We start from the raw sequence: 13,143 nt of genomic DNA on the forward strand, positions 1-13,143 counted from the left end.
GTCCCCTCCCGACCACGTCCTCTGCTCTTGCCCTTTGCAGCGCCCCCCATGTGGCAACACCCACACCGCTCTGCCTTCCCAGCTATCAGCCTGTCTTTGCCCACGCTCTACTCCCAGCACTTCACTGATAACCGTCCACTGAAGGGGCAAACCACCCAAACAGTGCCTCTGCCTGCCGCCAACCTGGGCAAGAGGACCCAGGGCAAAGAAGCAGCCCGGAGGTGACCTGCACATAGGCCCTGCTCAAACCCTGGCATCCCAACAGGCTGCAAGGGGGCAAGGGCCCCTTAGCGGCTGAAGGTCCAGCTATGAATCAGCGCCTCAGGGGGAAGGGACAGTGGCTTCATTTTGGAGCTTCCTTTTGGAGGGGAACTGGCACACAGCACAGCTGTCCTACTTAGCCAGCCTCCTTCCTAAGCCGCTCTAAACTGTGCCACAGGATTCCGAACACTCGATGACCTGGAATGCCCAACGGGGTCCGTCGATTTCCTAGGGGCTAGCAAGTGCAGGAGAAGAAAGTGTCAGCACCACACTCAGGACACGAGGACAACTGCTACTATCTGAGTGACACTAGCTCACCCCTGACACCCAGGGGCCTGGTTTAACCAGAGAGAACAATGACAACCTCAGTGCTACCGGATGGAAAAGACTCCATGGCGTCAGGGTCCCCAGCTCAAGATCCCAGCTGTCACTTGGTACTGGTGGGGTCAAGTTCAAATCTCTTGGAGTCTGTTTTCTCATCCAGAAAACAGGGGTAACACCACTCCCTCACAGAGCTGCTGAAAGGGCTAAATGAGGTAACAGATTAAGTGTGTGCAGCAGCACAGCATATGGCACGCAGCACGCACATAATACACCGTACGGAAAACGCAAGACGCACCTCAGATAGCACCTGAGTGACAGTACATGGAGACTCAAGCCATTTGGTGGAGGAGCTTGTGATCCCTCGAGCCCTGGCTGAGAGCCTGCGCTTTCAGGAAATCCCTAATGAACAGGAAGAAGCATATTTTCCCCGATAATCTCCACTTTATCCCTTTTATTTCCAGTGTACAGTTCTTAATGACCCTCTTGACTGAACTATTGCTCTTCAAAGAGACTTCTTAATAGTTTTGCTTCTGAAGGAAGTTGAAGCTGGATGCTGCCCGGGCTCTTAAGAATAAGCAAAGGGCGGAATCTGATCGTCCAGGGCAGAGACAGGCAGCATCCCGGAGGGAGGAGGCCTTGGACTAGTTTGGAGCTGGGCTCCTCCTGGCTCTTGGGGCACCTCTCTTGCACATCTGTCTGTGCTTCAGTCTCACCATTAAAAACAGACAGAGGCCAGATCTCTGGGCTCCCTCCGGCTTCAATATGATCTGACTGTGTAATTAGTACAACCAGAGATTCGACTTAGTAACTGGCACCTCCCCCAACAACTTGTGTGCAGAAGCTTTGCCATTTGGGCTGCTGATGGACGCCCTGTGCAGGGCCCCGCTGTGGGAAGATGGATAGGCCAGTCAATTTCTTCCAATTCACCAGCTCTGAGGAGACTGAGGAGGAGATGCCAGTGACTGTTCCAGCAAAAAGCCTCATCCTCACCCACCACAGAAGCCAGCCCACTGCCACGGACCCCAGGTCCTCAGCGTCCCAGGCCTGGGGCAGAGACCACATATGGAACTTTTTAAAGGAGAATTCTCAGACTGTGGTGTAAATTCAGGCTCACAGAACAGATTATCTGGCACTGACCAGAAATGAAATTTCAGTTGGTTTCTAGATCAGTTTTCTGGTAGGTTGAGGGCACAAGGGTTTGGGGCACATTAAGGCACACCCACCGGGTTCTCTTCCGTAACTTGCCTCGTTGCCAGTGTGGTCAGCTGAAGCCAGGATGCTGGATGTTGACTTTATTTTCTTCTCAGCTTTGCTGTCTCTGGCTTGGTATTGATTATTCCTTTATGTGAGTTATACCAAGGTTACCACATAAAATACAGGACACCCACGTCAATCTGAACGTCAAGTAGACAATGCATCATTTTTTGCTGTAAGTGTACTTCCTTGCAACATTTGGAGCATACTTATGTGGAAGCTGACTCGTTATTTACCCGAAATTCAAATTTAATTGGCCATCCTGCATTTTTATTTGCTAAATATGATAACCCTACTTAAATCAATTTTAAGCAAAGACTAGCTGCTTCTTAGTCTCAAAGTACAACAACATTTCAAACCCAACTTTTCCCCTGCTAACAAAAATCTCTCAAAGCAAAACCTGTCTTTTTATTTCCAGGACATGTTTTTAAAAATATGTCTATGAGTATCAAATAAAAACAACAACAAAAAAGATGGATCTTCTTACAAGTCCCCCTAACTTAAGAGCTCAGCATGCCACTAGCCACAGGCATGGCGCCAGCTAGCTCTCTGGGCATCCCCAACTCAACAGCAATTGGCTTCCGACTCATCAGGGTAACGGGCAGAAGGGAGGAGGTGCAGAGTTCACAGGTGGCCACTTCCCCAAAGAGGTCTGCAGGCCCGGGGGACAGTGAGGAAGCAGTGCTACTGGCAGAGGAATGACAGGAAGCAGTGCCACCACCAACTGCCACAGAACACACACGCCCCTCTACCAAGAGCAGCACCCACCACAAGGACAAGTTAATTGTGAGAGGAAAGGAAAAGTGACTGCCCAGGAGTCAAGGGACAGACACATCCCACCTGCCCTCACCGTGGCTTCTCCCAGTCTTGAACCTGCGCTGGTAACCGGGAGCCCCGCCGACATGCTGCCAGCATTCTGGGCAGACCGGAGCTGTGAGGCTTTGGATGGGGCACAGTGCTGGGGGAGGTGACGAGGCAAAAGTTCTTTAAAATCACAGACTTTCACTCTGATCAAAAGTTACTCATATAATACGATGGTCTTAAATTTTTATTTTGCATGGTGGTATACAGTCTGAATGACTAGCGTGTAATCCAAAGTGGTTTTTATAATCTTTGCTCTTCAAAGCAGTGTTAGTGCTGCTGTAGGGCAAAGTCCTCACTGACAAATTACATTCGTGAAACGCAATCGAGCAGGGAGCGCTGATGCCATATATTACAATGTGGCTCTAAGGAGGCCATTCCCCGACTTTTCACAGCAAAGGGGATCAAGAACTAAAAGTACCTTAGAAAAATCAAAGGGCACTGAAAGCACCCTCTTACATAAAGATCAGGCTGGTCAGTTATTAATCCATGGTGCTCAAAAGTGAGAGAATTAAACTGAAGGCTAAAATCTGGTGAATCTTCTCACTTCCTCTTCTTGGTGGAATACAGCTTTTCTTCAAGTGGGACTGGGACGATCCCTTCACACTCTTTCACTTCCTGGGTCAGAGGGTGTTTTACAATATTTGGTCTAATCACATCAATGTCTCGAGACAAATGCTCCATTATGCCTTCAACAGTTGTTGTCGGTGCGTAAAAATCCACCAAGAAATACCTGCAATAAAATAAAAATTTGTGAATGTGCTGCATTGTGAAATACAGTAATCTCACTATTTTGGTCTATGTTTTTGTTTTACTCCTCTCCACATACAGACATCAACTACCTACAAACACACATACACATCTTTGTCAAAAGAGAAACTGCGAGCTGACCAGCTGAACCGAAGTGTAGTGCTGTGCCCGACCTCCCTTTTCCTACGGCCTTTCCCATTACACTCCACTGAATTTTTCAATCCATTAGTTGATGATTTTTGTGAAAACTCTATGAGTCTTCTAATTTTCCAAAGGATTTTACAAGTGACTTAACGCACCTAAGAGATACAGTAAGTATCAGCCATACTTCACAAACTAGAAAAAGGTTAAGAAAGGCCTGGGACTCATCTAAGACTATCCAGCACATTCAAGAACTGACAAGGAACAAAAGAAAAGTACTTGAATCTTGGGTGACAGAAAGAATTTAACATTCATCTACTCAGACCAGACTAATACAGGCAGACATCTCATACAGCTCACTGGTCTTCAGTCTTAATAACTTTATCAGTAGTTGGCTGTATGCCGATGCAAAGGAATAAGTGTCCCTATTCCCTGCCCACCCCACCCATGCTCTGTTGCAAAAGTTGAAGCCTCACTTGTACTGTTTGGTTTGGACCACGGTGCTGTTAAAGGACAGTTTTCAGTGCAGTATTTCAGAATTCTACAATGTTCCAGCTGGTTCAGATGACCTTTGACACCACTTATTTGGTTCCAGCCACACTCTTCTCCCAAGCATATTCCCATCCTAGGTCTTTGCACTCTTTGTGCCTCTACCAGAAATATTCTTCACCCTAGTTCCACACAGTTCATCCCTCACTTCCATCACGTCTTGTCCAAAAGTCACCTTGTCAGACAGCCCTTCTGCCCCACCCACCCAGCCTCATCCCTCTTACCTCCCTTTCTTAATGCTTTGTTTTTCCCCCAGACCACTTCATCACCACTAACACAGTGTATATTTGTTTACAGTCCGTCTCACTCCACTGAAACGTAACTGCCCTAGGAAGAAGGACTTTGTTGCTACATCCCCAGCACCTTGAGCATAGGCTAACGTACATCAGGTCCACAGTAAATATTTCACAGTGGTGTGTTGGCATGAAAGGTGGAATTCTCACAGAAAGCAGGAAAGACCAAAGTAAAAATGAACAAATTCAGCAAGGAAGAACGTTATTAGAAAAAGTATGGCATTTTGTGTAGTTCTACACAAGGAGAGGGTTCAAAACTCATATGAAAAATTCCCAACTTCCCATGTGACCATTCACAAGCCTAGTGGGAAAGTTATTCAAGTAAAAATAATTAAAAGTTAAAGCACAGAAAAATATATATCATGCAAAAACACTAACCAAAAGAGAGTTGAAGTGGCTACAGTAATATCAGACAAAGGAGACTTCTGAGCAAAAAAAAATTATCAGGGGAAAAAAGAGACAATACTTAACAACGGGTTCACCAAGAAGACGCAAAATTCCTAAATGTGTACTTAAAGATAACAGAGTTACAACATACAGAAAGTAAAAACTAACAGAACTGAAAAGAGAAAGAGACAAATCCACAATTATAGGTGGAAACTTTTAACATTCCTCTCAGTAATCAACAGACCTAGTATACAGAAAACCAGCAAGGTTAGAGAAGAAGCAAACACCACCCTCAACCAACTGGATCTGACATTTATAGACCCCTCCACCCAACAACAGCAAGATACATATTGGTTCTCAAGGGCATACAAAACATTTACCAAGGACGACCATATTCTGGCCATAAAATGAGCCCAGAATATGGGCTCATTTTCAATACATCTAAAGGGATTCGAGTCATACAGAAAAATCTTGAGAAAATCCCCAAATACTTGGAAACTAAACATACATCTAAATAACCTATGGGTCAAAGAAGAAATCAAAAGGGAAATCACAAAATACTTTGAATTGAATGAAAATGAAAACAACACATCAAATCTGGAGAATGCCACTAAAGCAGTACTTCGCAGTAAACTTACAGCACTAAACATCTATGTAAGACTAGAAGAAGGGCCTCAAATCAATGACCTCAGCCTCCACCTTAAGAAACTAGGAAAAGAAGAGCAAATTAAATGCAAAGTAAGACCAAAAAAGAAAATAATAAAAATCATTTTTTTATGATTTTTATGATTTTTTATGATGAAGCAGGAAAAACAATAGAGAACATCAGTGAAACCAAATACTAGTTCCCTGAGATCAATAAAACTGATACAATTCCAATCGGATTGATCAGTAAAAAGAGAGAAGATACAAATTACCGATATTTAGGAATGAGAAAGGTGAAACGACTACAAAGTTTACAGATATTAAAAGAATGGTAAGGGAATATCATAAAAAAACGTTTGCAATAAATTGACAACCTAACTGAAATTCCTTGAAAAATACAAACTATCAAAACTCACTCAAAAAGGAACAGATGACCTGAATAGCCCTATATCTATCAAAGAAATTAAATTTGTAGTTAAAAACCTTCCCACAAGGATAACTATAGGCACAAATGGTTTCACTGGCAAACTCTACCAAATGTTTAAGAAAAAAGTACCAATTCTGATACAAATTGGTCTGGAAAGTAGGACAACACTTTTGAACTTGTCCTATGAAGTCAGCATTACCCTGGTACCAAGACCACACAAAGACACTGAAAGAAAAGAAAAAACCAGACCAACATCCCTCATAAACATAAATGAAAAGATTTTAAACAAAATTTTAGCAAATTGACTACTAAAATATATAAAAAGGACAATATATCCTGACCAAGTAGGAGTTAGTCCAAGAATGCAAGATTGGCTTAACATTTGAAAGTCAATGAAAATCACCATATTAACAAACTAAAAAAGAAAAACCATGTGATCATTCCAATAGATGCAGAAAACAGCATTTAGCAAAATCCCATATCCATTCCTGATAAAAACTCTCAGCAAGCTCAGGAAAGAAGGAATCTTCTACAACCTTATAAAAAGCATCTTTGAAAAACCTACAGCTAACATCATACTAACTGGTCAAAGTCTGAATGCTTTCCCCCTAAGAGTGGGAACAAACAAGAACGTCTACTCTCATTACTTCTATCTACATTTTACTGAAGTGCCCTGCCAGTGCAATAAGCAAGAAAAAAAAGAAGTAAAAAACATCCAGGTTGGGCTTCCCTGGTGGTGCAGTGGTTGAGAGTCCGCCTGCTGATGCAGGGGACACGGGTTTGTGCCCCGGTCCGGGAAGATCCCACATGCCACGGAGCGGCTGGGCCTGTGAGCCATGGCCGCTGAGCCTGCGCGTCCGGAGCCTGTGCTCTGCAGTGGGAGAGGCCACAACACTGAGAGGTCCATGTACCGCGAAAAACAAACAAACAAACAAACAAACAAAAAACCATCCAGGTTGATAAGGAAAAAGTAAAACTGTCTTTATTTGCAGATGTCACGAACGTGTATACAGAAAAATCTGAAGAAGCTTATGGAAAAGATACCAGACTGTAAGTTTAACAAGGTTGCAAGATACAAGATCAATAAAACAAAAATCAACTGTATTTCTATATACTAGCAACAAATAATCAGACCTTGAAATTAAATATTTAGTGATAAATCTGACAGAAGATGTGCAAGACTTGTAAATTAAAACTATAAAACATTGCTGAAAGAAGTTAAAGAAAACATACGTAAATAGAGAGGTATACTTTGTTCGTGGGTAGGAAGATTCAACTTGTTTAGTTGTCTGTTTTCCCAAACTGACATAAAGAGTCAAAAGAATCCCAATCAGGGGCTTCCCTGGTGGCGCAGTGGTTGAGAGTCTGCCTGCCGATGCAGGGGGCGTGGGTTCGTGCCCCGGTCCGGAAGGATCCCACATGCTGCAGAGCGGCTAGGCCCGTGAGCCATGGCGGCTGAGCCTGCGCGTCCGGAGCCTGTGCTCCGCGACGGGAGAGGCCACAACAGTGAGAGGCCCGCGTACCGCAAAAAAAAAAAAAAAGAATCCCAGTCAAAATCCTAAGGCTTTTTTGTTAGAAATTGACAACTGATTCTTAAGTTCACATGGAAATTCGAAAGACCAAGAACAGCCAAAACAACTTTGATAAAGAATGAAGTTGAAGGACTAACACTACCTGATTTCAAGACTCACTATAAAGCTATGGTAATCAAGACAGTATGGCATTTATATAAAGATAAACAAATAGATCAATAGAATAGGGAGTTCAGAAATAGATCCAAATGCACAACTGATTTGTGACAAAAGTGCAAAGGCAATTCAGTAAAGAAAGGAGAGTCCTTTCAACAAAAGGTGCTGGAACAATTTGATATCCATAGGCAAAAAAATGAGCTCTTTGATCCATGCTTGTACCATATACAAAAATTAACTCAAACTAGAACCCGAATCTAAACATAAAACACAAAGCTAGAAAACTAGAAGAAAACACAGGAGAAAATGCTTGTGACCTTGGGTTAAGCAAAGATTCCTTAGACATGACACCAAAAGCACAATCCATAAAAGAAAAATTCGATATTTTAGACTTCATCAAAATTAAAAACTGCTCTTTGAAAGACACTCTTAAGATAATAAGAAGACAAGCCATGCACTGGGACTTGCAAACTCATATTTGATAAAGGACTTATTTCTAGAATATTAAAAACTCTCAAAGTTTAATTAAAAAAACAATTTTTAAAAATGGACATAAAATTTCAAAAGGCATTTCACTGAAGATATACAATGGCGAAGAAGCATATGAAAAGATGCTTAATACCACTAGTCGTTAGAGAAATGCAAACTAAAACCACAAAGAGTTACCTACTAGAATGGCTAAAAAATGACCATACCAAGTGTGGTGAGCATGTAGAGGAACTGACACTCTCATACACTGCTAGTGGGAATGCAAAATGATACAACCAACTTTGGAAACCAGTGTGGCATTCTCTTAAAAAGTTAAACATACACCTGCCATTATGATCAAGCCATTCCATTCCTAGGTTTACCCAAGAAAATTAAAGCATATGCCCACAGAACAACTTCTACATCGATGTTCATAGCAGCTTTACTTGTAACAACCCGAAACTGGAAATAACACAAATATCCATTAACATGTAAACTGATAAGCAAACTGTAGTATATCCATAAAATGGCATACTACTCAGCAATAAAAAGGGATAAACTATTAATACATACCACTGATGAATCTCATAATAATTTCGCTGAGTAAAAGAAACTAGAGTAAAAAAGAGTACATACTGTCTGATTCCATCTAAATAAGATTTTAGAAAATATAAGCTAATCTATAGTGAAAGAAAGGAGATCAGATGGTGGATAAGTGGAAGGAAGGATCACAAGAGGCAGGAGGAAACTTTAGGGTGACCAATTTATCATCTTGATCGTGGTGATTTCATGGGTTGACATATATGTGCAGTTTATTATGTGTCATTTATACCTCTACAAAGCTGCTGATTTTAAAATGGTATGTAGAAGTTGAATGAGCAGGACTTGGTCAATGACTCGATATAGAATGGTGGTGATGAGGAGTAACTACAGCTGATGAAGACGCCGAGGGTTTTTCAAGAAATGAAATAAAGGACTTCCCTGGTGGCGCAATGGTTGGGAGTCCACCTGCCGATGCAGGGGACACGGGTTCGTGCCCCGGTCCGGGAGGATCCCACATGCCGCGGAGCGGCTAGGCCCATGAGCCATGGCCGCTGAGCCTGCACGTCCAGAGCCTGTGCTCCGCAACGGGAGAGGCCACAACAGTGAGAGGCCCGCGTACCGCAAGAAAAAAACAACGAAGAAATGAAATAAAAATGCCAATTCCTCCACGACCTGGCAAACTTCTTGATCACCGACTTGCACGTGTGCTCAACAATGAGACCACCATTTGGGCTTACTCTGAAAATTACACACCAACCTGGCCAAATCTTCCAAGGTTTAATTCTACTTGTTTATTTCTACTCCACAAAGCAGGCACTATGGTTGCAATCACCCAACTTAAGAACTGCTCATTTGTTCAATGGTTAATTATTGATTACTTACCTTGAGTAAGGCTCTGAATTAGAGCTTAAAAAATAAGTGTATGAAGTACCTAGGGGTAAGATGGGAATAAAGACACAGACCTACTAGAGCATGGACTTGAGGATATGCGGAGGGGGAAGGGTAAGCTGTGACAAAGTGAGAGAGTGGCATGGACATATATACACTACCAAACGTAAAATAGATAGCTAGTGGGAAGCAGCCGCATAGCACAAGGAGATCAGCTCGGTGCTCTGTGACCACCTGGAGGGGTGGGATAGGGAGGGTGGGAGGGAGGGAGATGCAAGAGGGAAGAGATATGGGAACATATGTATATGTATAACTGATTCACTTTGTTACAAAGCAGAAAATAACACACCATTGTAAAGCAACTATACTCCAATAAAGATGTTAAAAAAAAAAAAAGTGTAATCGACCTTAAATTACCTTCTCCTTGTCAACTCTCAGCACTTTTCCCACTCCTCCAACCCCCAATAATTATGGCCGCCTGGTGGCCAGGGCTGGGAACACTCTCATTCAACATGCCCTCCAGCATCTCTCTTCCCTTTTTTTATCCATCTGTTCTTTCATCCAGTATACATCAAAATGTCTTGCCTAGCTACCATGGACAAGTTATGACCTCACCCTCTGTCTGTTAACATCCCACAATACTTCGTTCTATAGCGGCAGTTTTTCTTTAAACACATATACGTCCTCTCTGAGCTCCCTCCTCTTTCCTTGCTTTTCGTCTAGTTTCCCTAGAAGTGTCTTCCTCTTTTGCTTTACTCCACTTAAAGCCCTGATAGCCGGAGGCAGTGCACTGTGAAATGCCATCTATTACACAGGGTAACATACGGAGGGAAATGCTTAGCGAGGGCCTGACATGCTCTGGGCACAGTTACCACTGCCAGCCCTGTAAATGCTCCACATCCCCCCACCAGAGAGTACACAGGTGTCTCTTGCTCTAGTGAGTTAAGCCTGCCCGTCTTTACGGTCAAGTATTCAAGTTACTCAGATACCATATCAGGGGTTCAGCAAGCATTGTCTTCTTCCATTTTCCATTCTTCTACACCACAGAGGTATTTTTATGGGCTAGCCTCTGAGTCTAAACATGTTTCTAAGAGAGAGTGTGTTTACGATAGCCAACAAGCAACTCATCTGCCCACAAATCAGTTATCGTGCAGTCTTCCTGAGCAGTATCCTCCATACACTGGCACTCACCAAATAATGCTAAGAAATAACCCAAAGCTTTTTGGATACCATTTTGTGATAAGGGTAAAAAGAATACCCAAGGATGGAAACTAGAGGCCAGATATTATTTCAGAAATGTAAAGGCAAGTGTCTTAGATAGAACTTTCTTTTACACAGTTCCTGAGGGAGAGGAGGAGGAAGTGGAAGCTCCACTCCATGTGGCAACTCAGGAAGTGCAAGAGGAAGTGGTGCTGGGTGCTGGTGTGGGCCCAGCAGCCTTCTCCCCAGCAACAACTAGCACTGTTCAAAGTGGTTTCCTACACATTATCTCCTTTGAATTTTATAATGATTAAGTCGTTAGTTCAAGGTCACTCAGCTACTAAGCGGCCTCAGCCAGGATTCTAAGAGTATGTCTTTTGACTCCAGGACATAAGAAGCCACAGAGAACTTTGGGATCACTGGGTTACAGAACCCCAGTGAATGGGGAGAGGACCATGAAGACGACGCAGTCCAACCCCTTCCGCTGCTTTCAAGGGAACTGATCTGCACCAGGTCACAAAGGGAGAGGCAGGATCCAGACTCCAGACCCCTCAGCTCCCACTCTGTCAACTACATCTCTTGCTAGCCAGCAACTGGCATTCTGAAGGTTTCTCAAGGATAAAGAAAAGCACTAGAAAAAGGTCTGAGAACCCTAAGCTTGGCTTCAGGAGGCTCTGTTACTACCAAAACCCCTCCAGCCTTTACCTTCTTTTAGCTACTCTGCCTTCCCTCTACCAGTCAGGACACTCATCCAGCAACCAAACCCAAACAAAAGCACTGGCCAAGATGCAAATGGGTTAGTGCCCACAGCCACAGCTGTGACAGTCACTTCATGCTTATCACACTGTTGATCTACGCCTGGGGCGCATGTGGGCAAGACTGCTTCTACTCCCATGCTCCTTATTGCACTGTGGAAATTTCCACAAAAAGGAAACACCACCAAGACAGAGAAGGGGCTAGGAGTGGCTCAGAGATGGGCAGATCTTACTGTATTCAGAGTTGAAAGCTAACCTTACATTCACAGTTGAAAGCTAACCTCTTGGACTTCCCTGGTGGCGCAGTGGTTAAGAATCTACCCGCCAATGCAGGGGACACGGGTTTGAGCCCTGGTGCAGGAAGATCCCACATGCTGCTGAGCAACTAAGCCCACAACTACTGAGCCTGTGTTCTAAAGCCCGTGAGCCACAACTACTGAGCCCGCGAGCCACAACTACTGAGCCCGTGTGCCACAACTACTGAGCCCGTGTGCCACAACTACTGAAGCCCACATGCCTAGAGCCTGTGCTCCACAACGAGAGAAGCCACCGCAATGAGAAGCCCGCGCACCACAACGAAGACTAGCCCCTGCTTGCTGCAACTAGAGAAAAGCCCGGGTGTAGCAACAAAGATCCAATGCAGCCAAAAATAAAACAAATAAAATAAAATAAATTAATTTAATTTAAAAAAATAGCTAACCTCTTACCTCCACATCTCCCTCCAGGGAACCAAGCTGTCCCTCCCCACTGTGAGGGAAACAAGCAGGAGTCCAGGACAACCTCTATCTGCCTTAGCGGCCCAAGCACACAGGTCAATAGTTCTTTAAGGCTTTCCCACACAGAGATGCACTGACCAATTCTTGGTTACTGCCAGGATATATTCTTCTTCTCACTGATTTATCTTGGACAAACTTAACCATCAATGAACATCTACTATGGGCAAACCTCAGGAGACTAAAAAGATGAGGTACACATGGCCTTGACCCCCTGGAACACTGAGTCCAGCTGGGGAGAGAAGTCACAAGGGCCACCGTGTTAGCAGAAACCCAGGCTTCCAAGACCTGCACACATCTCCCAGTCCCGCAGGAGACTGTGGAAATGACGCGGCGGTCATGGACACCTCACTCCTAGCTACTGGGTTTTTCTTTTCTTTTTTGAATTTTTGAATTTCATTTTATTTATTTTTTTATACAGCAGGTTCTAATGTTAGTTACCTATTTTATACATATTAGTGGGGTTTTCTAACCACAGGTGACCTAAGGAATGACAATGAGAAGTGAAGCCCAGAAACAGCCTACTTGGAGTTGTAGGTCTGGGCAGCTTCTGATGCCTACAAGGATCCCCTTCCCATGACAACACAGGTCCATAACAGACCTGTAAAAACAGGAATTAGGTTGACAAAACAACCTCGGAACTCCCTACATCCCACTGAAATCTGCCATGGAGAAGCCATTCTGAAATACAGACGAGCTGCTGTTCAAGGAAGGGGGCCAAAAGAGGGGCTCGGTATCTCCAGAGGAATCTGCTCCACCTTTATCCCACAATGAGATAACAATATTTGCTTCTTCCCCTAACCTAGCTACGCAGAATCAAAACACAAGACCAAACGTCGTAACACGTCTAACATGTAGAATCGCATCTCCATTCTCGGGATAAGCTCCTCACTCAAGGTAGTTTACAATTATGACTATAATTACAACTGCCTAGAC

General features: G+C 43.7%; 1 protein-coding gene across 1 annotated transcript in view; it reads right to left on the bottom strand.

Moving 5' to 3' along the window:
* Positions 1 to 2,739: 2,739 nt before the first annotated feature.
* The window catches only part of MRPS6 (mitochondrial ribosomal protein S6), a 66,643-nt gene continuing 56,239 nt past the window's right edge, over positions 2,740 to 13,143 (bottom strand). Inside the window, exon 4 of the mRNA XM_060297825.2 lies at positions 2,740 to 3,433. Within this exon, the coding sequence (XP_060153808.1) occupies positions 3,244 to 3,433 (190 nt within the window). The 3' untranslated portion in view covers positions 2,740 to 3,243. The remainder of the gene's footprint in view (positions 3,434 to 13,143) is intronic.

The sequence above is a fragment of the Globicephala melas genome, chromosome 4 (genome assembly GCF_963455315.2).
Source record: "Globicephala melas chromosome 4, mGloMel1.2, whole genome shotgun sequence".
In the NCBI taxonomy this organism is placed as follows: domain Eukaryota; kingdom Metazoa; phylum Chordata; class Mammalia; order Artiodactyla; family Delphinidae; genus Globicephala; species Globicephala melas.